Genomic DNA, 23,598 nt, shown 5'->3' with positions numbered 1-23,598 from the left:
TCGATATCCCCCATCACCTCCCACCGCTCTGATTCACAACAATATTCAAGTAAAGGCCACGCTTATCCAACAATAATGGTTGTCCGATCTGTGAAGAGGAAATACCTGTCCGAGGACACCTCCTCGGAGTACTTCGGCCCTGAGGGTGCGTTGAGCCTACCTAATATCTTGCTATGCTAATATATCTACAGCCAATGCTTGCAGTATCGAAATGTACAATGCGCTCAAGGACCCATACCGCGCTGCCCCAGAAAACAAGATCCCGGTTCCCCTGCCGCACGAGACGACACGGGCTTCACCGATGGCTGAGAAAATTCTCGATGAACTCGACGACCCTATCAGAGAGGTACTCAAGGAGTGCGGGGTAAAGGTGGTCTTCCACATGAGAGCCGAACGTTTGTGGCAGCGAGGGTTCCCTGAGAGAGCCAAAGACACTGTTATCATTACGACCCACGATACAGATGCCGTGAGATGGAAGGCAGCGGCACAATGCGTCTTTGAAATAGTGCAGGAGAGGGCAAGTCCAGCGGGCCTTCAAATGAGAGTGGAAATACGTAACCCGGAGCTCATGTATAACGATGAATCCGAGATAGTCCGCCGAGATACCCCAGCTCTCAGAACCTTTCAGCTGATCGAGCCATATGTTGAGGCTCAAGTTGAGAAGCACAGCGTCCAATGGACCTCGATAGCATACCACAACCGCCATCGAAGATTCCAATCCACCCCTCTCACGCCAACAGTGATAATCTTCGTTAGGCCAGGCTCAAGGCATATTTGGTCACTGGTTGAGGAGCAGATAAGGAAAGAAATTGTATCTGTCAGCGTCCCAGATGACGTTGAAGTCAATGTTGAGATACTCCCAGGTTTCATTACACTCTGTGCATCCATGAACCAGGAGCCGACCAAGGCAAAACTTCTCGACATAGACTATCTATCTGCAATTCCAACAAACGGCGCATCGATCTCAACAGAACTCGACAGCAAGGCAGCTGAAAGTCTTGGGCCGGTGGTATTTTACCAGGCCGATGGTGAGGTTGAAAGAACAAAATGCTTCCTCACGTGTTATCATGTCATTGAGTCCGGTGACCCACAGGGTCGACGGACCAACAAGGATAAAGGCATTGGCCTCGAGGGTAGAAAAGTCTTCCGGCAGATTACTGTCGAGCATCCAGCGAAATATGACGCCGAACATACAAGGGCAATAGTTTCTGCTCAGCTAGCAGCAGGCCAAGACCCCAATTCACGCAATACCAGGACCCTCCAAATTCTCGACAGATTTGCTGCAGCTAAAGGCTTGGGTAACGTTAAGCATGCGTCGGGACATTGGGTCAACGAGGCTAACAGACGCATGGATTGGGCCCTGGTTGCCCTTAAGTCCCCTGGTCCCGGTGATGACATGCAAAATAAGCCAGCACTAGCGAAGGATATTCCGCTCCCCTTTCTTGAAGGGTTGCAGTTCCTATACAATCCAGAACCAAAGGATACTATCAAGACCCTTGGGTCAATTTTTAAGGATGATGTAGTCGTCAAAACTGGCAGAAGTACAAGGGCCACCGTTGGACAGGTTAATCAGATGCGGCGGAAGATCGATTGGGGTAAAGGAGTAACATCTCACGAGATTGAGGTCAAATCTTTGGCTTCGGGCCAGCCATTTGCGAGCGGTGGGGACTCGGGGTCTATGGTCTACAACCTGAAGTTCCAATGGGTCGGGTTATTATTTGGCGCGGACGTATATGCTGACATGGGGTATGTAACACCTGCTGAAGATATTGCCAATGACATCAAGGAGAAGACGGGAGGAACCATAACTCTAGTTTAACTAATTTCAACACCCTGAGCGGCGGTCGCAGGGGAGCTAGCCCCCTTGCTGCCAGCTTCAACGAACTTTGCAATCATAGGCTTATAGAGGCCATACCCCTCAACTGGAAATCCTGATTTGACAAAATTATGTGCCATGCCGCCGCCCATAACACTGAGGCCACAGAAACCAGTTTAGGGAAGTAAGATAATCATTCTTAGAGTGATAGAGTAGATCGGTTTCTGTAATGATGTTAGACAAGTCTGTTTAAAGTGAACTTACAAAACATATAAAATAGTAAATTTAGTAACACGAGACCTGCCTGTCCTTAGGCACTCTGTGGAAATCTTCTGCCAGGAGGTTTAAGGTCTAGCAACTTTGTAATCAAGCCGATTTCCCGAATTGAGCCTACAGGGGGAATATAGCCTGTTCAAAAGATCTGCACGAGGGGTTCGGCAAAAGTCCGATGCGTATGAAATAATTCGGAGAGCAGCCCGATGTCCAGGTGCCGATCGTACCGGGGTGTTGAATTCTATCAAATCACTCTATATTGTTAGAGAGCAAGAAAAAGAGCCTAAGAAGAGCACAGTCGAAGGATTGATAAGCAGTAGCAGACTCGGTGATGTAGCGCTGATATCTCGGTGAAGCCCCGAGGTGGAGCTGTTATCATAATCTGGGGTTTAGTGCGGGGAAGTGTGAATCGCAAGACCCACCCCTATCTGGGGTACTCCGCAGTTATATAATAGTCCTCAGTCCTCACAATGGCCCTTGGACTCAATCATTCAGACTCGAGCTCTACTTTTGACAGATCAGAATCTAGATACTTTATGTGATATCGTTATTCATCATCTCTTGCCAACAAGTTCAATTGGCCTGACGGCTCTGATATAGCTTAAGCAAGGCCTGGACCTTCACATCCACAAATTCACAATCGATGCTTGCAATGAACGAATCTCCAACTTTCATCGGCCTCAAAGGTCAGAGCCTTCTTTATGCCGTCACTTTCTGTTGCTCCATGGGCTTCCTCCTCTTTGGCTACGACATTGGTTACATGGGCGGCCTTACAACATCCACCGTCTTCCTTGAAGTCTTCGATAATCCAAATGCCTCCCTTCTCGCTTTCCTAGTATCTGCCTATGATTTAGGTGCATTATTTGGTGCTTTATTTACATTCGTCGTCGGTGACAAGAGCGGACGCAAGGCGAATAATATCGCTGGCGCCATAATCGTGTCAGTAGGTGCAATCCTGCAAACCACAACGTTTGGACTAGCCCAGTTTCTTGTGGGCCGAATCCTTGCTGGCTTTGGGCTCGGAATTATGACCACTGTGATTCCTATCTGGCTCACAGAGTGCGCCATGCCCAAGTCCCGAGGCCGCATGATGGCTATGCAGCTCTCAAACCTTATCGTCGGCCTCATCATCTCAAATTGGCTCGACTATGCTATGGTCTCCTACGCTGGCTCAATTCAATGGCGTCTGCCATGCGCATTTCAGATTGTGTTTTGTATCATCATCGTCATTCTCACGCCTTTCCTCCCTGAATCCCCACGCTACCTCTGCGCGACTGACCAGGTTGACCGCGCCACGGTGGCCCTAGCAGCTTTGCGGGGAGGACACATTGATACACCCGAAGTAGTGGAGGAAATGAATGAGATTCGGTATGCAATTGCAACTGAGGCCCAGGAAACCGGATCTTGGAGCGATGTGTTCAAAGATAACGGCATCAGTGGCTGGACTCGTGTTTTGATCGCCTTTGCGGCAAACTTTTTCCAGCAACTATCTGGGGTAAATGTCATGTCTTCACTCGGCCCGTACATCTTCCAGAATTCTGTCGGTTTGTCGAGACATGTCTCCCTCCTTGTGTCCGGCGGCTTACAGGCCTTCTACTTTCTCAGCAGCTTGATTCCATGGTTGGTGGTCGACCGCATCGGGCGTCGACGACTCTTTATGCTTGGCTCGACCGGCATGTGTCTCTGCATGGCCCTGTCAGCCATTTTGGTTGGTGTGGGTGGAAAGGGGCCAGGCTACGGTGCCGTGGTTGTTCTCTACCTCTTCCAAACTTTCTTTACAGTAGGATGGCAGTCGAACATGTGGGTGTACCCGAGCGAGCTCCTCCCACTAAAGCTCAGACTTCGTGGCGGCGCACTCGCTGTCGTGTCCCAGTGGCTCTTTACATTTGTCGTGGTCGAAATGACTCCGCCAATGATCACAAACATTGGGTATAAAACCTACGTTGTTTTTGCAGTCATCAACTTTGTTACCGTTCCGATCGTCTATCTCTTTTTCCCAGAGACTTCTCAGCGGCCCCTCGAAGCGGTGGACTTGCTATTTGCTGACCAGGACGGGAAGCGACCGTCTATTTTCAAAGTGGTCAGGAATTCTGTCGACAAGGACTTTGTTGCCAAGATAGATATCCAGCTACAGAGTCAGGCAAAGCTAAGGAACAAGAGCGAGGGACTTGTCGACAGCGCGAAGGAATCAACAGTGCATATAGAGTTGGCGCATGATATGTAACGCAAAGCTGCCATAACAAGAGCGGGTATTACGTGTAGTTAATCATACTATCCATCACTGGGTAACATAATAGCGAACGGATCAGGAAACGTCGGGAACTCGCTCCAAGTATCATCAAACTCGAATCCATACGTACCCAAAGTATCGAATATAGAGACCTGTGTCGGCCCGCCCAAGCCTGCAGCTGCAACGGTACTTGCAGTCCTATACGCTTGCGCATCCGGACTTATACCCCTATTCTTGAGCCTATTCAGCATCTTACTCAAGCCACGAGCGATGTGGTACGTGAGATGCCTGTCGCTGGCGGCGACACTAGACATCATCTCAATAACATTCTGTACAAGATACTGTACCTGGCGCTTGTCAATGTTCAGGAATTGCGAGTTCCGTGTCCACGCTACTTTGAGGAGAAAGACGGCGCAGAAGGCAACCATTGTATGCGTGAAGAGAGGAACGCCGACTATGGCGCTGCGGATGTCTGGTTCGTGAAGAATCATGCTCAAAGTTGATATAGCAGAGGAGATGGCGATGTTGATAGCATCTCTTCGATCCATGGAAAGAAGGGCATCGGATGCGATGGCGCGGAGGGCAAGAGAATTTAGCTGGAATTTTGCGAAGTGATAGTGTAACACAACGCCTTTAGAAGGATAACAACCAACATATGGACTGTCTGCTACAAAGCGCGTCAGCGAAGCCGTCATAAATCTGTTATTTAATGGTACCTGATCTAGGCTGCCACTTCATCCGCCACATCTCAACGTCCAGGGTAAGCGCCCTCAGGCGATCAAAGTCGTCCTCCTCTAAGGGCTGTTCAACATCTGAGGTAAATTCATCATATCCTTGGGTCAGGATTATAAAAAGTGCAACCTGAGCTACCAACCGGACATCGCCTGGCCCAGCTAGTGGAGATTGCAGAAACGCCTCGTAGTTCCTGATCGCTGGACTTTCGTGAATCACCGGAGGCCGACCATATGCTATGCTGAAATGATGATCGCATACATATAACAGGTACCACAATTGAACGTGCTCAAAGTTCTCAAGCTTTCCCCTTAGTAGTCTTTGGACCCCTCGATGCAGGTTCATCTCTGTTGCTATTCTTATAGCATGGCCAGACAGCTTCCAGCTAAGGTCCGAGAGCCAAAACGCACCTATACAGAGAGCTCGTATCTCGTCTAGGGTGTGGTAACGGTTGAGCGTTGACTTTGACACCAACGTAACAAACTCTAGGTAGCACGCCTCAAAGGTTTCATTCTGGTCCGGAACGTGTAAGGATGCAACAGCTAATATCGCGACGGTAAGAAGAGACGATGATTGCCTGACAGATGTCAAATCAGAATGGGTGAGTGCAATCCCGCCCCACAAGCAATGGTTCATAGTACGATTAAAGAGGGAAAACAGCATTTCTGCCTGGTCAAGGGATAAAACTCCTCTTGATATCATGTCGTTGTCTATCATGTTTATGGTTCGTGGCTGACTGTACAGATTACTTCGAAGATTCCGTAGTTTCGTCACTTCGTATAAGCTGCGCATCGGAGCTGGAACCAGTTCAGCCTCAGTCCCTGGTTCCTGTGAATTCTCCCTTGTCATTGCCATAGTAGAACCTGTTTCCGGACAAGGAAGCACGGCATCCAATGATTGGGGTGTTGTTGCATTTGTTTTGTAAGTTGACAGGTCAGGCAATTGACAATGTCTAAGGAGGTCTAAAACTGCTGATTGGAGCTGTAGTGTGTGAGCACTTGCCACCTTCTTCCACCTATCCTACACGTCAGTAAGCCTGGCATGTTTGACTGATCAGGCCGCTTACGCGGTGTCCTCTTCGACGATTCTTTGGAGGTGACCGCTGCTAATACATCTGCGGCCCTGCTTATGGCACCTGGCACAGCTTGACACCCCCGGCCTCCGCTCGCACTTGATTTTGTGTTTCTTGCATTCGTTGCCTATTGTCAGTCAGGGTGTGGCCCGTGCAAAGCTATCATAGAACTCACAGGCACGGCTCTTCGATCCTCTGGAGGCCTCATCCGTCTGATCATCAATACAAGCACGCTTTTGCGATTGCATATCCAGTCTGTATCAACTCTGGGATAGATGACTTGGATATTCTAACAAAGAGGCCAGCGACGAGAAAGAGTGTGAAAACGAGAATGCTGATACGCGCGCGCCGCTGAGGCAGCTCTCGCCCCCGCATTATTCCGGTAAACCAAGGTACATTCAGGCTTGCCTCTTTGAGTTTAGCTTATCCTCTTCGGGGATGGCGCCTCGCTTTCAATTAAGCGTTTATGCGGGAATTACCCCGCACTCCTCTAGTCGAAGTATGCGGGGTATCACGTGTGGTTGCCCTGCTCCAACACAAAATCCGTAATGCGATCGGACGAGAATGTCAGTGGTACTTGTGTAATTGAATCCGAGTTTCTCAAAGGATATTCTTATCTTTATGGTTACTCTCGTGTTCATGGTATCAAGGTTTCTAAACAGACCACGCTACCGTTGTCGCAGTCTCGTGCACGAGACATTACGCCCGATCCAATTCCTGAAGAACTGTTTTCTAGTGTAAACGTATGGTCCTTTATACAAATTAGTTTAGAAGAAGAGTGTTCTTTGTCTCCCCCTCCCTAGTTCTTTTTTTAATTCTCTCCTTCTATTGCAGGATTACAAATCGTAGTTGATTTTCTCCTATCCCCAAGCTCCCCCCCCCCCCCCACCCCAGCGGCCAAAAAGAATCACATTAATCGACTTTCACCTCAAAACACGAAGCGCCCCAGATGCTTGGCTTCTGACCATCTATCAACATATTTGAAATAAAAATCTGGCTACATTATTCATTCCAAATTCACTGATATAGGAATGTACACATGAATCCTTCGATCTTTGCCTCATTGTCTCTCCTTTTAAGAAGCTCCCACACCTCTTCCTTTGTCTTTCCCGAGTGTCTGATCATAGCCCCACTGACATCTAGTCACTTCCATCTATACGATGAGCCTAAGACCGTAAGACCAATTTCTTTCTGTGCTTCTTAGTAGCCCAAGTATTAATGGGCCACTTGTATTCCTCCTTCTTCGCATTGATAAATCCGGCATTTACTAATGTATCAAAATAGAAACAAGAACCTCAATAGGCCAAATCGATAGAAGACTTTACTCCCAACAACTACTTTCTACACCTTTCCACCTACTTTGCAATAAAAAACAATGACGGTGGTATATCTCTCTCTCTACCGGATAATATGGATCAAGAGCGACGCACTAAGATTGCATCCGCACTCCAGCAATATCGCAAAACGTTATCGCAGCACAACATCATCTTGATCTGCGCTTTGGTCCACGCCGTAGAAGCCCAGCCTGTTTTGCCTAGTTAGTCTGAAAGGCAAGCCCAACAGATCCGCATGCAAGACTGCTGTCGTGTACTCCGGGTCAACATTCCGGAGTCCGTTACGTCGCGACTCGCGACAGCTTTTTGACGACGACGATGTGCTCGCCAAGTCCATCCAACGCAAACACTTAGACGGCGTCGCCCCCGATCCCGTCAATTTGGATTAGAGAGAAATACTTTATGGAGATCCGTACACCCATCCCCAAGACCGTCGTCCTAGCTGAGTTTCTCCTGGCCGACTTGGCGTACCTCTGTACACTGGTAGGCGGCATCATGGGCCCCGGGATTCTCTACCACCACGACGCACAGCAATTCGCGTTTATTTCGCCTACTGAGCATGCATAGCAGCACAGCAGCTGGCAGAAACGCTCAGAGGCGTCGTGATGCCCATCCGGAACAAAGACTCAGGCAGGCCTTGTCAACCGACGGATTTCAGCGTCACGTATAATCAGTTGACGGGTATTGGGGAGGACTGGGAGATTGTGGTTGCGTTCGATATTGGTGGCGGTCCACGTCGGGGCGGCTCTTATGCCTTGTATTGCCGGCGTGAGAAGGCAAAGGATGAACCATTTGAATGGAAGGTATGGCGTTCATAGCGAAGACTGGCGGAGTGGCGTCTACAATAGCGTTGAGGAGTTTCTGGGCTTCTATGCTCACTGTCAAGAACAGACCGAGCAAGAGGTTACACATGACATCAGACCTTTGTCAAGAACTAGAATTAAATAGATAGCTATTGTACGCCATTTATTTTGATGTAGGTAACCTCCGTACCACGTACTTTGTCAAGCTATACAAGTTTAACAATCCTGCGGCGCGAGAAGAATGTAGCATCTTCGTCTCGAGTATCCTCGGGTCTCGATCCAAGGACGGATCGTGAATGAATACGAAAGCTCTCCAAGCGGATTTAACTTCGATATTTCTGATTGGATAGTAATCACAGAGATGACACAATACAAATAAAGCCTCCTCCCATCATCTGAGAGCGTTATAGCACACTAACTTCCAGAAGTAACTGGACAGGAGCGTTGCCAGGAAATAGCTGGCGAGCAAGTATGGCTGAGGATCGGAGATCATCTATTCTCTACCTTACCTAGGTAGTGGATTCAAAGGCGGGCGATCTTAGGGAGGCCGATCCTTCTGCCTCAAAACCTGCAAAATCGCCTTCACCGGTGCGGCCGCCCTTAGGGTCTCCAATAGTATGTGATATAGGAATATCATATCGTATCACCTAGATATGGGATCTATCTAAATCGACGTAGTACTTACCTCTCTCCGTCAGATTCCCAGGGGTCTCACCGTCAGCCCCTGCGCGCGGAAAGAATTGCCGGAAGTCTAAGACCGGTACGGGCCGAACCCCTCGTTAGCATAAACTGCGTGTCAGGCTACACTACGCCACCGGACCAAAAAATCACTGTGTTTGGCCCGGGAGAATTAAACACGCCTAGACAACAATGTAGATATGTCTGCGCACCACCTATTCCATCTAGTTTACCATACAAATTGTATCTCAACAAAGGTAGTAGGTACCTACATAGTTAAGGGTCCTAACTCGAACCGGTGCTTATATAACCTAGTCGGTCGCAGAAACCCTGAAATGATAAGGTAGGCGAGAGCCGGTGTAGGATCGGGGGGCCCGATGTATCGCTAGCCAATCTAAAACTCGGAAAACAGGTTCTAGAAAAGGATAAATTCAAACAGGCCAATTGCGGCAACGCTTTAAGGAGGGGCAGACTTGAAGTGGTGGCCACTAACGCAAGACAAGGGCGACTCGCGGCATAGTCTTGACGAGGTGGTCACTGCAAGCCACTCTGCTGGTTTATGACTTTTGATGTCGTACTCTGTACCCACTTCTCTTTCTCAGCTCTCAGCTCTCACCTCGTACATTTGTGGATGTAGCTAGAAAGAGTCCTAAAGTGAGAGATTTGCCAATTGGGTCTCAGACCTGTAGCCTTGTCTCACAACCACGATGATCTTGTGAAGCTGGGGGATCACCCGCCGGGATAACGGATCCTGTTCCCCGAGTTACCAACCGATCTTTGCCTAATACAACAGAGATTGATCCTTGTTCAATAGTCTCTGTTAGATAGTCAGGCTTCAGACAAATATACTTCTTTTGTAGTAGATATCGTACATTTACCTGTAAATCAACACTCCTGTTTTTTGAGTACATAGAGTAGTTAGCTACTCTTCTTTTCTATTCAATCCAATCATGTTCTAATCCACTTGGATTTGCCCTGTTATTACCACTATTTGCTGTGTTATAACCTCATTTGTTTGACAGATCTCAGCTCTTGTAGGTGGTTAAACCAAATGTACAAACTTCAAGATTTGCTACTTTGTAAAACTAAAGCAGAACCATGCTTTACCTGCGCAGCAAAGAACATAGATGCACTGCGTGGCTGGCTGAGATCTAGGCCTACTGTCCTTAGTGTAGCATAAGCGTCGAGTGAACAGGTCAACACAAGTCGCACAGCACAGTATATAAAGCCTGATTCCTTATTGTCAGATTGCAATCTTCTGCGATTTCCAGAGTCATCAAATCTGATCTGTATCTTCGTTACTTCTTTCCATTCAAAAACTATCCTCTTTCAAGAGTCTTGAAGTTGCACCTTGTCACCATGGCCCCCAGTCAATCGAACCTCTCCGACCCAAAGTATCTCTACGACTTTGTGGTTTCCACGACTCAAGAGAGCATCAACGCTGGCCTTGTGCAATATCTGCATAACACTAAAGGCAAACAGCCGCTCACGTACCTCTGCTTCTTAGCGGATAACACGGGAGCTCCTACTATTCAGAAATCTCTCGACGAGATTTTGCAAATGAGTGGAGGGCTTAATCCCTTTGACATCCCTGATGGCACTGATTATCGCGACCCACGAATCAACAAGCTGACTGAGGTTCGATTTGTATGCGGAATTCAGATGCAAAGTGGCATTCCTCCTGGCTGCGTTGTCAATGTCCCTAAAAAGGGCCCCCAGGTACAGCTACCTGAACCGATCGTGACCCTGGGGAATACTTCTGATAATGTCCTCTTCAACATGTACTGCTCCAGCATCACTGTCATCAAAAACAATCCCCCGGGTGGGTGGAACTCTGCAGGATCGTGGCAGTGGTTCAGTCAACCGTCGGGAAAGCCGTGGTATATCAAAACACGCACGAATCTTTTATCTTCGGCTTTAGACAAGAGTCTCGATACTCCATACTTCCAATCCCACCCAGAGGAGCGTGACGCACTGAGGCAAAAATTGAACAACATTTCGGGATCAGCTTTCAGCTTACAACAGCTTGTTGTTAACCTGGACAGTGCCGTCGCACAAACAGCCCCATCGTTTGTCGGCGTTACTGATCGAACTGCGGAATTTCTCTTGACTCAATCCTTCATCAATATCTGGTCAAGCACTGCCAAAGCCAAAGGTCTGCCACTCATTGGAGTTACTGCTGTGGCTCAACAGCCAGATGGCTCACCACTGCGCTTGACGGGACTAGAGCGGTGGGTGAGCCCTGTGGTTGATCCTCTGTCTGGCCTCCAGATCACGGATCCCTCTCCACTTCAGTCATCTGCCACGACTCTCAACTATCTCTGTGCTACGGATAGTCATCCATTGCCAGGAGCGGCGTCATTCAACTGGAATTGGATTGAACCACAGGACGTCGCCCAATCAAGCGGTGTTATAGCTATCAAACGAAGCACGATAGGCGCATTTCTGGCCAAAGAAATACTACCCAAGGCCCGGGAGTCTTGCATCAAGCCCTGGACAGGCGTGAAGGCGTTAGACATTGTTGGTGGAGTCAGGTACTCTTGGAGTTTTGCCTCTGGACAAGAACCAACAGTCAATATCAAGGACTCTGGTCCGCTCGTTGCCACAATAGACTATTCTCATACATCAAATGCATGGGATAAAATGGCTGCTACATATGGCGAACTGAATATGACCTCGACCTACTCTTGCAGTATTTTCTTTGGGAAACATGACACTACCGTGTCTCCTCCAGTTGACCTAGGTGGCAACATTTTTACCATCGTCCAGAGCCTCAAGATCAGCGTCTATCTCCAGTGGTCAGCTACAGGAAGGAGTGCTAACGTGCTCGACAAAACTCTATCAGACGAGTATGTGATCTCTGTTGACAACAGCGGCGGACTTATCTCTTCTGCATCTAAGTCAAGTAGTACCGATAAGTCATCAGACGGCGACGTCGGCTGGCTCGTTAACGCATTTACCAACGTTGGTGATATGCTTGCTGATATAAGGCACCGGAGTGGCTCTTTTTTGAATGCCCAAATTTCTACCATTCCCTTTAATCAGATCAGGAACTTTGTGTTTCCCGGGGCCAAGGTGTTCTCCTACAAGACAGCTGCTTTCTCCAAACATCACGATCTCGTCAGTCTAATCACCTACATAAATCCTACCGTTTCACGAGAGTCAGCCAGATCCATGATGCTCTCTGAGGCGGTCCCAAGCGCACCGCGCGTGATCGAACTTGCAGAGGTACCACCTCTGGCCGCCTTTATTTTGCAACTCCGATCTCAAGAGCTTAACAAACTCGAGGAAGAAGGAGGCAAAGCAGCACCAAAGAATTTGCGACGTTCAGAAGACCCTTCATCTATTTTGGATGCGCCGAGAGATCAGCAACACTCGGCAGATTCTTCACCACGCTCCGCTGTACCCTCAGAGGGTACAGGTACAATTGGCGAAGGAGTGAAGCACTTCACAATCAGGGCGATCGAGAAGGAGCCGGAAATCGATGGTACGTCCGCTTCCCACACTCCCCAGTCCTTTCGCATCAACTCCATTCCGGACAGACTCCAAGAAGGAGTAACCATCACAACGAGTACCGATATGATGCTCAACTATGTGCAGGGAGAGCTTGTTAAGCCTCAAGGCAAATTCCAGGCCCTCCAGACCACGAATGGAAACGCATTGCTCTTCGCTATTGACTCCTTCGGCGCTTTCAACGTCATCGAAGAGGCCACCGGACAAACGCAGACTGGCTGGAGGGCCACTGATCTGTCCAAGATAATCAAGGAGAGATTCCCGTCTGGTGCAAAGGCCACAGCATTTGATGTAGGCCAGAACGTCATGAACGAAAACACCATCAGCTTGGCCATGTCAGTCCGTGCCAATGGTTCCGATACACTACTTCTGTCTCTTTTTAATTCACCGTCTTCTACTTCTTGGTGGATTGCCAACCCCAACTGGCAGCTGATTCCTTTCGACGCTGAGAATCCACCAAGCTCTATTCAGATTACCAACATATATATCTCCGAGACAGAACAGCAACAGCAATACATCATGGTCGATATTCTTCGCGATCCCACCTCACCACTCAAGGATACAGCTCGCTACATTGTAGACCCATTTACCACTTCCGGCGTGTATTGGACACCGCACACACTGCCCTTTGATGTTGAGGAAGGGACATACCAGAGCTGCATGGGCCGTGTCTCCAATGCATACGTCGATGGGATTTACACAGCCGGTACCGTGAAAGACGTTGCCCAGCTCGCCTATGTTCCTCTATTCAACCTGAGCGGCGATGCTGCGCCCATGCCAACTCGCCTCGTTCTCCCTAATAGGACAGTCGCCTCAGCAATTGCTTCAGCCCGCAACAACGATAGGGGCTCGTCCTTGTATGGCACCACAGATCTCTACGCCGTGGGCCAGTCCACCCTCTACCGATGGGATCCTGATCAGCAGCTGAATGACAGTGCCGTAGGAACAGCTTTGCTGACCAACCCAGTTTTTGCTGGTACTAGCACTATCATTGCGCTTACTCGCAACCGGGTCACCACTATCTTCGGCAAGAATGCCAGTAATGTCGTCTACTATACATCTTGCTATATTGATCGACTTGCAGATCCAAACTCTTGGAGTGTTCCAGTCCCTGTACTCCATGGCATCGAACGCATCACTTCATACATCAACGTCAAAGACGGTGGTAACACAGTGTTTGCGGCAGGGGGCAACAAAATCCAGAAGCTCACCCAAGCTACCGGTACAACATCCAAACTATGGCAGGCACAACCCATAACACTAGCAGCAAGCCCCCAGAGCAAGGCAGTGTCATTCAATTCGTACACCAGTATAATTCAAGTCAAAGGAGAGGATGGTCTGCCCGTAACAGGAGCTGAAGTCGTTCTCACAACTGAGGCACGCACACCGGTCTACATTGATGGTCTTTACTACATCCTTTCGACCACTCCAATCACCGTGCCCGTCAATCAATCTGGGCAAGTGATCATCATCCAAGCAACAGACAGCATTGTTGGAGCAACTATCTTTGCAAAAATAGGCAACACTACACAGACCATCGATCCCATGGCCAAATCTTTTGCCAAGTTGGCTCAACTTTCTGACAAAAATGCTCTCAAGGACGCCCAAATTCGAACAGACACCACAGCCGGCGGAGTCATGGGAACGCCCAAGACCGCTCCGTTGGTATCATCTTCAGTGTCAGACAACGACCTCCAGGCGACTTCTCAGAGCATACGGCTATTGACGGACGCCTACAATAAGCAGACATCGAAGAATTCTGCCTTGCCATCGTTCTGCGTGGCTGCTCCGGTTCTTGCAGATCTGGTGGTGCCACAAAAGAGCATAAAGTTTGACCTTGGTGATTACCTTGCCATTTCAGCTGGTGATCTGTTCAATTGGCTGAAGACAGGTGTCAAAAATGTCATCGATATCATCAAGAATGCTGCCACGGGGTTGTGGGAATTCATCGTCAAGATCGGCAATCAAGTGTACCGCGCCATCCTAGATACTGTGGAGGCTATTGTTGGGGCTGTCGAGTGGGTCTTCAATAAGATCAAGACAGGAGTCGAGACTCTCATCCGATATGTCGAGTTTTTGTTTGAGTGGGACGACATTCGCCGCACCAAACAGGTCATGTACAACCTGGTCAGGTTCTATATGATGGACATGGTATCTGGTATTAAGACGGCTCAAAGCCAGTTTGACAACTCAATTGCTGATGCACAGAAAGCCGTGGCAGAATTGTCCGGCATCAAAGATTGGACACCACTGGGCGATTCGGCTTCTAAGCCGCCTTCAGGCATCGCAACGGATCCTTCCAAGGACCAAACCTCCGGCTCTCAAATGATGGCAAGCCATTTCCGAAATCAGGCAGACAACATGACTATGCCCCAAGGAATGCCTGAAATTAGCTTAGTGCAGAGTTTGGTTGATGACATGATGAAGGCCATGGCCTCGCAAGGACTGGTCTTTACCCAGACCTTCGATCAACTCAAGGCTCTTGCCGCGGATTTTCTAAAGCTCAGTCTGGCAGACATTCTCAAGCGTCTGGCTGGTATCCTGGTGGAATCCGTCTTGGTAACAACCCAAGTCGTCGTCGATGCTATGTTGAACGTCCTGCACCAGCTCGCTAGCACTGCGATTGCCGTTCTGGACACCAAGATTCACATCCCCATCATCTCGGACATTCTCAACGCCATTGGCTTTCCCGATATCTCGTTCCTTGATCTCTTCACTTGGATCGGTGCTGCAGGAATCACAATCGTCTTCAAAATCGCCCGTGGCAAAGCTCCATTTGCTGACGACGCCACATCTCGTGCATTGATCCAAGCAAAGGATTGGAATTCATTCTCCGCGGTTTTCAAGAGGCCAATCACCAGGATGAGCGCAATGAGCGTGGACGAGTCATCTAGTGCGGCTGATAACAAGGCCTTGTCCAGCTTGGAATTTTCTCAATCGGTAGGCAACACCATCTACTCTGCCGGCCATGCTATCACTGGTTTCATCGCCTTCACAGGAAACTTTCTGTTCTTTGCTGAAGCCATGGATGTGAGCCCCGCCAATGTATTCGGTATACCTTCCGCTATCATGGGCGTCATCGGGGCCGCTGCAGCCGGTGGAGCAGACGCTCTCGTGGCCAAGATGCCTCTGGATAACACAGCCATTTCTGTCCTCCGTAAAATAACCACGGTCGCTACTATCATGTCGAAATTGATCTTCTCTGGCCTAGGTCAGAAATACCTCGCGACAGGCAGACTCTCATTCCTGAAGGCAAACGACAATCGCAAGGTCGGGGCCGTATTCAACACAGCCTTGGTATTTCCTGCCCTGATCTGTACTTGCTACCATTTCTATGAACTATCGCAGAAGCCTGTTAGCAAGGAACGCTCGCTGGCTATCATTGGAGAAACGTCGAGTATGGTGCAGTACCTGGGGAGGATTTCGTATTGTGTGGCCATTTTTGATCCTGATCCCGAGACGAGGGTCATACCCGCCAGTGTTATGGCGGGAAGTAACGTTGTCATGTTTGTATTGGAAACTGCTGGTGCTGTCGCTGTCGTTGTTTGATGGCTCACATAAAACTGTCTATCTCCCGAATCTCAGCCATAATATTTGAAAGCAGTCTTATCACACATTTCGTATAGGGATAAGCTGGCGAGGAATAGGTACCACCCGTGCATAGTTCTAGAGCGCAGTATCAGCAATGCTTGAGTGTTCCGTACCGTATTCGGAGAAATATCCTATACATATACAAATCATGTCTTTGACAACAGAAGAGATAGCCGGGCCAGCCGCTCCCTCTACAAGGTTCTAGTAGAGGCCCTCTATAATTTTCTCTACCGTGCCATGTCCTCACCTGCCTCGTGCGTCTCGGATGCCGCCCTAGGCCAGTCTGTGTCGCGCGTATGCGGGTTATAGATGCCCAGATCCTTAGGAAGAGGGATACCTAGGTCAACCGGATTGAGGTGATGTCGGTGATGAGCCGAGCCTAATAGACACCGAGTATATATATCTGTGTGTTTATAATCTGCCCGACCTGAGGCATTCAAGGCATTCATTCCATTTGGTCGAGGTCCGCATGTGACTTACCGATTAGGTATAGTCATCCAGTTAATGCCTTAGGCGGGAAAATATGGCCTCGTCTCTCCCCGGCGCATTTTGCCCTTCGCCGCCTCCCCTTTGTCTTTCCCCTGTTATTCTGTGGCTGGTCCCCAGTCATTGACAACAACTTCTAAATGCGAAGAAAGCCTGCATCTCGGGTTCTCGACTATTATAAGCCTATGTCGGCTGCAGAATAAACACACCTTCCTGCTCTGAATTTCGACAATCAAATTTCCAGCCCGTCGAAGCAAGCACACGTGACACGATGGATTGGGACGAGCGTGCCGAAATCGAGAACAGAGCAGCGGCCTTCATATGGATCGACCAATTCATAAAATGTCGCGGGGAACGGCTGACAACTTGGGTGTCGACTTTCCACAAGGACCACTTGCCTTGCAGGCTTGCTAATGATAAGGTATCCGACGACCTTCGCGGCTCGTTTAACTGGACTTGTGGGGTGGTCTTTTCTAACGGGGAGAAGTGGATGGTGCGGTTCCCTAGAGGTGGGAAGGTCAAGAATGCCGATGAGAAAGTCGAGATCGAAGTGGCCACAATGAATATCGTCCGTGGGCAGACTGATATTCCCGTCCCTGAGGTTAAAGCCTGGGGAATAGCTGCTGATAACGAGCTTGGGCTAGGCCCGTTTATTATAACCTCCTTTATTGAAGGCATGAGCTTGGGCGACATTCTTCAAGATCCCGAGAGCCCTGATGCTAGACTTATACGAGGAGATATCAGTGAAAAAGATATTGAGACCATCTACCGGCAGATTGCTGATTTTATGTTGCAACTCTCAAAGCTCAACTTTCTCAAGATTGGTAGCTTGTCCCAAGCATCTCAGAAGGGCGACGGCAGCTACACCGCGACGATACATTCGCGGCCCATGACATGGAAGGCACATGAAATCCTTAATGTTGGAGGAGTCGACGTTTTCTGTACGTTAAACACTTTGATTTTTATCCTCGCCTAGCCCAATTCTGATTTCCTCATTCACTTCTAGGTCCCCTAACTACGACATTCCCGTCAACTACAGACTATTTCACTTATGTAGCTGGCCAGGACTGGCGACATCTGCACGAGCAGCTAAATTCAGTCGACAATGAGGACGATGCAAGGGAGAAGTACATCTATTGGAACGTTTTCAGGACCTTAATTTCTCGTTTTATCTCTCTAAAGTATGACAAGGGGCCATTCAAACTCATCTGCGACGATTTCGGGCCAGCAAACATGATTGTCAATAACGCGCAAGACCTCAAGATCATCGCGGTAATTGACTGGGAGTGGTCGTATACTGGACCTCACCAGCTATTCTGGTCCCCGCCAAGATGGCTTCTGATAGAAACACCCAACCTCTGGGACGTCGCCGACGAGAGGCTTACTAGGTACGATAGGTATTTAGAGATGTTTATGCGAATATTAGAAGATGAGGAGGGAAAGACGCTGGGGGACAATATGCTTGCAGAAGAGAGGCCCTCGGCGCTGATGAGACATTGCAAGACAGAGGGCTGGATGTGGTTTCACCACATCATTTGGGAGGGCTTCAACGGTCCTACAAATGTCCCTTTCGAACAGCTCCGAGCCGCTGTACCTGACTTTGACAAGCTTGTTGCCGCGGTCCCGAAGGAAGAGGTTGATGCCTTCGTCAAGATGAAGATGCAACACTTGGCCAAGTACAAGGTGCTAGTAGCCGAGAAGAAGAAGTGGTACGAAGGGCTGAAAGCCGGAGGCTAGGCTTCAAAGGACTCTTTTAGAGACTTGAGTAGAGGACATGAGGCCGGAAAATCATAAGTTTTGTTTTGTGAAGGAGTGATTGGTTAAATTTCAGAACCTATGTATTCTGCATATCGGTAAAGAATAGACAGTGCATGCATCCATCAAGTGCGACAGATGATAGGTTAGAATGTAACAATCAAGTCCCCACTAGAAAACCATCCCCCATTTCCTAAGAGCAGTGGTAAAGAAAGGTAATCCAGATACATAATTCACCTACACTCCTAGAAACGGTTTCAAGAGCAAGTCAAAGAACCCATGTAGCAACGATCCAAAACCCTTAACAATCTAGATAGTGCCAATAGCCAAGATGTCATTGTGGCAAGGATGTCGTGGGCTGATAATAGATCGCAGATGTCCATGGATTAAGGGACCGAGCTTCCGCTCTATTAAGGAGTCAGTATGTGAATCGTATATATCGTTGCACTATGAAATCACGTACCTCTTTCTCTCTTTTCTCCTTTGCCTCCTTATTCTCCTTTCTCTTTCGCTGGGACGACCTGCCCGTCTCCTGTACAAGGGCGGCCATCTCGGGGTTATCAATGATATTATTAGTAACTTCGCCCTTAGCCTTCCGATCCTGCTGTTCCTTCGACTTAGACGGGTTGTCGGCCATATCGTTGCAATTGGGTTAGGTCTTCGTGTCGTTAAAATGATTATCGGTGAAGAAATCCCAAGTGTGATGGGGATTATAATAAGGTTGTACCCTATTATAAAGAGGCGTCTTAAGGCAGGGCCGGACTTGGCCTTAAATAAGTAGATACAATGTATATGCCCTCAGCCCTGACCATTTAGGCATGCCACCAACCAGCGTCCACGAGTCCTGACTTGTACAAGGGTTTAGGGTTAGGGGTTTATTGTTAGTACTATTAATAGTACTACCTTTACCTCCTAAGATACGCCCTTCTTAAGACCTGTTACTAGAACGTAGTAGACAAGATTAAGATACTCTTTAGGTACCTTACTTTATACTAATACCTTTAAGGTACCTCTCTTAAGATATATCTTGTTTATAGTATTAAACTAAAGTATACTTACGTAACTAAAGGCCTAAGGTAGAACTACTTAAGATTCTATAAGAAGATGTATATACTACTAGATTACTTTTATATATATATATAGTACGTCCTAGCTTTACTAAGTTAAGGGGCCTCTTACTACCTTACTATAATAATATAATAAGAACTACTTAAGAGTCGTAATTAGTTAAGCCTTATCTAAGGCTAAGGCCTTTATAAAAAGTCTAGTCTAGTATTCTACCTTTGTCTTAAACCTCTTTAAGAGAATACTAATATAGTAATACTACTATATAATAAGAACTAAGAAAGGATATCTATCTCTTTTTTATTAAACCTATATTCTATCTTTAAAAAAAAAAAAAACGGTTGTCTATACCTCTTACTACCCTAAAAACTTAAAAATAAACAATAGAATTAAAATTAGTACCTTTAGATACCTTTTAAAGTACTAGTAGACTATAGGCAAGCTTATAGTAACAGATAGTAGGTATACTAGACTTAAACAGAGCTAATACTACCTACTTACAAGTAAGAGCTAGTACTCTTATACCTTAACTAAGAGCTATAGTAAGGAGCTAGAGAGTAGTAAAAGTAATAAAGATAATAAGATAGAGAAAATTATATAAAGGATTAAAGCCTATATAATACTAGGTAAAGAGAAAGAGGCGTCGTGTCTCTTATACGACCTTATTACTATAATAATAATAGTAGTAAAGATAAGAGCTATAAATACAACAACTCTCTTACGTACCCTTAAGTCTCTTTCTAATAATAACCTAGTAACGATTAGATAATTAAGAATAATGTTAGAAGAGGCCTTCTAAAGGCTAGTAGTAATAGTAGCCCTTTAGGCTACCTACACGTTAGTAGTAAGCTAGTACTTAACAAGAGTATAAGTTATACTAAAGAGACAGATTAAAGAGCTAAGGATTAAGGTAGACAAATAGACAAAGGACTTAGTATGTTATAGTACTATTAAAGTAGTAATAGTAGCTAACATAATAATTAAGGGCGCTAAGGTAGTAGTAACCTACTAGCTACTTAGTAGTAACACTATCCTTACGTTTAAGAAGGCTATACTAAAGAACGTAATCTAAGATTAAGGCTAAGTATAAAAGGCGTTTAGGCTTATAGCCTAGCTTTATAAGAGTAAGTTTATAGTAATTATAAAAGGCCTACTAGTAGAACAGATTATATAAGTAAAGCTAAGAGCGTTACTAGTAAAGATCTAAGCCTATATACTATATGTTATAAAGGTTAAAGTTAAACTTATTAAGGCCTTTATAGTAAAGTTTATAATAGTAGTACTATACCTTTAGAGCGCTAATATAGTAACGCGCCTATATAAACAAAGGTTAATCTAGTAAGTCTAGATCTTTAACTATAAGCTATATTTAGCTAACTTATAAATCTAAAGATACTTCTAGTACTACTAGTTTAGCTATATTAGGTAGTTTTATAAGAACTAGGCCTAGTATAGCTACTATATAAGAGTAGTATACCCTTAAGGTAAAGAGAAGTACCCTTAACTTAATAGTAAAAAGAAATATATTAACTATAGTAGACTATATATAGTATAAGACTATTAGTATCTTAAGGCCTTTAAGGTAAAGAAGTAAGTATATACTATATATTAATAAAGGCCTAGATAGTTTAAAGTATCTAAGAGTAGCTTTACTAGCTAGGTACCTAGCGTTATACTAGTATCTTTATAAGATAGTAATAATAGCTACTAGATTATAGTACCTAAGAGACTATAGACAAGTAATAGTAAAAAGCTTATAGTAAAGACTCTAGTAAGGTAAGAACGCCTTTTTATTAAGGTACTAGACATAGTAATAGTCTAGAGCTACGACATTATAAAGATGTTAAGCTAAGGAGCTAGCTAAGGGTCTAGTAACCCCTTTATAACACAAGACTTATAGATCCTAGACTCTTAGTAATAAAATTAATAATAATATACTAAAACACTATAAGAAAGAATAGCCTTACCTTAATAGCGCTTTATAATAGCTATAAAGTCAACGTTATAGTAATTTAAGAGCTATAGTATAATACTTAGACAAAGATAGTCTACTACTTAGTATAGGCAAAGTACTAGTAGGTCTATAAGGGTAAAAGTAAAGTAGTTATTTACGTTTATAAGTAGTACCTACCTTTTACTTAAGTAATAAAGACAGGCGTCGACTAGTGTTACGTTACTTTATAAGGTGTTACTATCTAGTTAATATACTTACTAATTCCTAACTCCTTAGGCTAGGCTAGCCCTTTCTAGTAGCTTACTAAAGAGGACCTAGAGAGGCTATAGATCATTATAAGTAATATAAACCTTTACTACCTGCTCTAAGATAGAGCTAGTAAGACTACCCCTAAATTAGAGACCTTTTTCTGTCTAGCCTATAAGTAGTAGCTCTTACTACATATACCTTAGAGAGAGCTAATATAGTAGTAATATAATAAACAAGACTTAACGATTAACTACGTATAAGTTATAGTAACGCTCTAGTATACTTATTAAAGTAACTTAAGGTACAAGAGATCTAACTACTATACCTAGCTAATTAAGGTTACTACCTAAGTAAGGGATTACTAAGAGAGAGCTATAAAGGTACTAGGATAGAGCTAGACCCTAATAGACCGAGAACTAGTAACAATTAAGGCCGGGAGGCTCTACCTCTCTTTAGAACTACTAGACATACCTTATAAGGTTAATAAAGTAGTTAACTTACTTACCTCTTAGCTAGTACGTATTATAGACATATCTACCCTAAGAAAGAAGGTTAACTAAGGGCGTACTAAGCCCTAGTAGAATAGTAAGGTCCTTAAGGCCGTCTAGTAAGTATAAGTAGTACGCTATTAATATACTACTGTCTTAACTAAGCTCTACTAGTACAACCTCTAGTAGGCTAGTACTTATTAACTCTATATAATCTAAGATATAAAAACTAGGAGCTAGCGTAGTACCCTTACTACTACCTTAAAGGACTAATAGAAACTCTAGAGCCTTAAGAGGTAGGCCAGGCTTTATAGCTATGTACCCTTAGAACCGGCCTTACTCTTGTCTCTATAAGGCGCTAATAAAGAGGTACTAGCTATAAGCTACTATAATAAAGTAGTAGTATTAGGCTAGCGGTTCTTTCTAGAATTAATAGCTAATCTTAGTAACGTTATTCTAGACCTTTAAGACAAGCGACACTAATAGTTTACTATTAATAACACTATAATAAAGGCAGATATTACTAACGTTTTCTAAAAGACAGGTACCTAAAAGGTACTAGGCCTTAACCTACTACTTACTAGCTTCCTTAAGGTATATAAGCGCTTCTTAGCTAAGCTCTTTACGCTAATAGTAACTACAAGCCTCTAGCTAAAGCACTTTTTTACGTAGTTTAAAGTAGTAAAGGTAGTAGTACTATATAAGCCTAGAAAGACCCTTAAATAGTAACAAACCGTAAAGGCCTATAGGCTAATATTACTTTTAAATACAATAAGTAAAGTAATTAAGTTAGTAATTAGCTAGTACTTTACTAATACTATAGAGTTATAAGGGCTTCTCTTAGAGATATAGATAAGGAACTAGCTATAACGCTTAACAGACTTTATAGTTAAAATAGTAGTTAACGCTATATATATAGTATAGAGCTATAAGGCTATAGCGTCCTTTTTCTAACTTAATATTAAAGGCGCCTTTAATATAGTAAACTATATACGCCTTCTCTATACTCTCTAGTACCTAAGGTTCCTTATATAGGCTATATAGTAGGTATATAGCTTCTTTACTAATTAGACAGCTAGTCTCTTCTTTAATAAGAAGATAGCGCTGTCCTAAGAGGTTACTATAAGGGTACTATAAGGCTTACTCTTCTCTTTTATCCTCTTTCTTCTTTATACTACTAGCTTATATACGTTATTATAAGGTTATATAAGCCTTATAGTAGTAAGGTTTACTAACGACCTTAATCTTTTAGCTTTTAGTAGAGATACGACAGAGATACGCTAGTACCTTAAAGAAGTGTAGTAGACATATAGCTAGTAGTCGCGTATAAGAGAGATAGAGTTCGCCCTTAAGAAGAGTAAGCTCTTTTACCTTACCTATACTTACGCTATACTAACGACGCCTGTCTACCTTAATAGCTAGGTTATACCCTTAGTCTAAAAGGCCTACTAGTACACGCCTTAGTACTCTCTAAGAGTACCAAGGATTTTAGTAAGGAGGGTACTATCGACTTTTTAAAGGGTTGGTACCCTTACTTTTTAATAAGAAACACGTAATAA

At 45.5% G+C, this 23,598-nt stretch overlaps 8 protein-coding genes across 8 annotated transcripts; 5 read left to right on the top strand and 3 right to left on the bottom strand.

Moving 5' to 3' along the window:
• The first annotated feature begins 7 nt into the window (after nucleotides 1–7).
• On the top strand, nucleotides 8–1,934 carry M430DRAFT_123192 (hypothetical protein). The gene is made up of 2 exons (XM_024861873.1): nucleotides 8–145; nucleotides 192–1,934. Exons 1-2 carry the CDS (start codon nucleotides 76–78, stop codon nucleotides 1,817–1,819), a joined length of 1,698 nt encoding a protein of 565 aa, XP_024719363.1. The 5' UTR covers nucleotides 8–75; the 3' UTR covers nucleotides 1,820–1,934.
• M430DRAFT_104052 (hypothetical protein) lies at nucleotides 1,816–1,983 on the bottom strand (the record flags this gene model as incomplete). The annotated part of the gene is made up of 1 exon (XM_024860899.1): nucleotides 1,816–1,983. A coding segment is annotated over one exon (168 nt), but the record flags the coding sequence as incomplete, so codon positions are not given.
• Nucleotides 1,984–2,649: 666 nt separating this feature from the next.
• On the top strand, nucleotides 2,650–4,487 carry M430DRAFT_141910 (hypothetical protein). The gene has a single exon (XM_024862737.1). The coding sequence runs from the start codon at nucleotides 2,733–2,735 to the stop codon at nucleotides 4,311–4,313; it is 1,581 nt and encodes a 526-aa protein (XP_024719361.1). The 5' UTR covers nucleotides 2,650–2,732; the 3' UTR covers nucleotides 4,314–4,487.
• On the bottom strand, nucleotides 4,138–6,423 carry M430DRAFT_59487 (hypothetical protein). The gene is made up of 4 exons (XM_024868801.1): nucleotides 6,299–6,423; nucleotides 6,118–6,250; nucleotides 5,036–6,066; nucleotides 4,138–4,986 (listed from the first exon to the last, which is right to left on the bottom strand). Exons 1-4 carry the CDS (start codon nucleotides 6,369–6,371, stop codon nucleotides 4,361–4,363), a joined length of 1,863 nt encoding a protein of 620 aa, XP_024719360.1. The 5' UTR covers nucleotides 6,372–6,423; the 3' UTR covers nucleotides 4,138–4,360.
• A 1,110-nt stretch (nucleotides 6,424–7,533) lies between these two features.
• Nucleotides 7,534–8,560, top strand: M430DRAFT_28820 (hypothetical protein; the record flags this gene model as incomplete). The annotated part of the gene is made up of 3 exons (XM_024865824.1): nucleotides 7,534–7,660; nucleotides 8,025–8,260; nucleotides 8,438–8,560. 3 exons carry the CDS (start codon nucleotides 7,534–7,536, stop codon nucleotides 8,558–8,560), a joined length of 486 nt encoding a protein of 161 aa, XP_024719359.1.
• Nucleotides 8,561–10,284: 1,724 nt separating this feature from the next.
• On the top strand, nucleotides 10,285–16,145 carry M430DRAFT_141905 (hypothetical protein). Its single transcript, XM_024862736.1, has 3 exons — nucleotides 10,285–12,130; nucleotides 12,452–15,289; nucleotides 15,362–16,145. Exons 1-3 carry the CDS (start codon nucleotides 10,298–10,300, stop codon nucleotides 15,998–16,000), a joined length of 5,310 nt encoding a protein of 1,769 aa, XP_024719358.1. The 5' UTR covers nucleotides 10,285–10,297; the 3' UTR covers nucleotides 16,001–16,145.
• A 488-nt stretch (nucleotides 16,146–16,633) lies between these two features.
• M430DRAFT_35665 (hypothetical protein) lies at nucleotides 16,634–18,455 on the top strand. The gene is made up of 2 exons (XM_024866787.1): nucleotides 16,634–17,469; nucleotides 17,535–18,455. The coding sequence occupies exons 1-2, from the start codon at nucleotides 16,800–16,802 to the stop codon at nucleotides 18,263–18,265; spliced, it is 1,401 nt and encodes a 466-aa protein (XP_024719357.1). The 5' UTR covers nucleotides 16,634–16,799; the 3' UTR covers nucleotides 18,266–18,455.
• A 214-nt stretch (nucleotides 18,456–18,669) lies between these two features.
• Nucleotides 18,670–18,920, bottom strand: M430DRAFT_20076 (hypothetical protein; the record flags this gene model as incomplete). The annotated part of the gene is made up of 2 exons (XM_024864210.1): nucleotides 18,670–18,690; nucleotides 18,747–18,920. 2 exons carry the CDS (start codon nucleotides 18,918–18,920, stop codon nucleotides 18,670–18,672), a joined length of 195 nt encoding a protein of 64 aa, XP_024719356.1.
• Nucleotides 18,921–23,598: the final 4,678 nt, after the last annotated feature.

This window comes from Amorphotheca resinae (assembly GCF_003019875.1).
Source record: "Amorphotheca resinae ATCC 22711 unplaced genomic scaffold M430scaffold_8, whole genome shotgun sequence".
Classification (NCBI taxonomy): Eukaryota; Fungi; Ascomycota; class Leotiomycetes; order Helotiales; family Amorphothecaceae; genus Amorphotheca; species Amorphotheca resinae.
The sequence above is the reverse complement of the archived record's forward strand: the minus strand, read 5'-3'. Positions and strand labels throughout refer to the sequence as shown.

What these genes read in the sequence shown, in the direction of transcription:
- M430DRAFT_141905 (XM_024862736.1), top strand. Translation starts at nt 10,298, where the DNA reads ATGGCCCCCAGTCAATCGAACCTCTCCGACCCAAAGTATCTCTACGAC. An exon ending in CCATGATGCTCTCTGAGGCG is followed by an intron (nt 12,131 to 12,451) that starts GTCCCAAGCGCA and finishes CACACTCCCCAG; the next exon opens with TCCTTTCGCATCAACTCCAT. An exon ending in ATTGGAATTCATTCTCCGCG is followed by an intron (nt 15,290 to 15,361) that starts GTTTTCAAGAGG and finishes GCTGATAACAAG; the next exon opens with GCCTTGTCCAGCTTGGAATT.
- M430DRAFT_123192 (XM_024861873.1), top strand. Translation starts at nt 76, where the DNA reads ATGGTTGTCCGATCTGTGAAGAGGAAATACCTGTCCGAGGACACCTCC. An exon ending in GGAGTACTTCGGCCCTGAGG is followed by an intron (nt 146 to 191) that starts GTGCGTTGAGCC and finishes ATATATCTACAG; the next exon opens with CCAATGCTTGCAGTATCGAA.
- M430DRAFT_35665 (XM_024866787.1), top strand. Translation starts at nt 16,800, where the DNA reads ATGGATTGGGACGAGCGTGCCGAAATCGAGAACAGAGCAGCGGCCTTC. An exon ending in TGGAGGAGTCGACGTTTTCT is followed by an intron (nt 17,470 to 17,534) that starts GTACGTTAAACA and finishes ATTCACTTCTAG; the next exon opens with GTCCCCTAACTACGACATTC.
- M430DRAFT_141910 (XM_024862737.1), top strand. Translation starts at nt 2,733, where the DNA reads ATGCTTGCAATGAACGAATCTCCAACTTTCATCGGCCTCAAAGGTCAG.
- M430DRAFT_59487 (XM_024868801.1), bottom strand. Translation starts at nt 6,371, where the DNA reads ATGCAATCGCAAAAGCGTGCTTGTATTGATGATCAGACGGATGAGGCC. An exon ending in AGGATCGAAGAGCCGTGCCT is followed by an intron (nt 6,251 to 6,298) that starts GTGAGTTCTATG and finishes GACTGACAATAG; the next exon opens with GCAACGAATGCAAGAAACAC. An exon ending in ATCGTCGAAGAGGACACCGC is followed by an intron (nt 6,067 to 6,117) that starts GTAAGCGGCCTG and finishes CGTGTAGGATAG; the next exon opens with GTGGAAGAAGGTGGCAAGTG.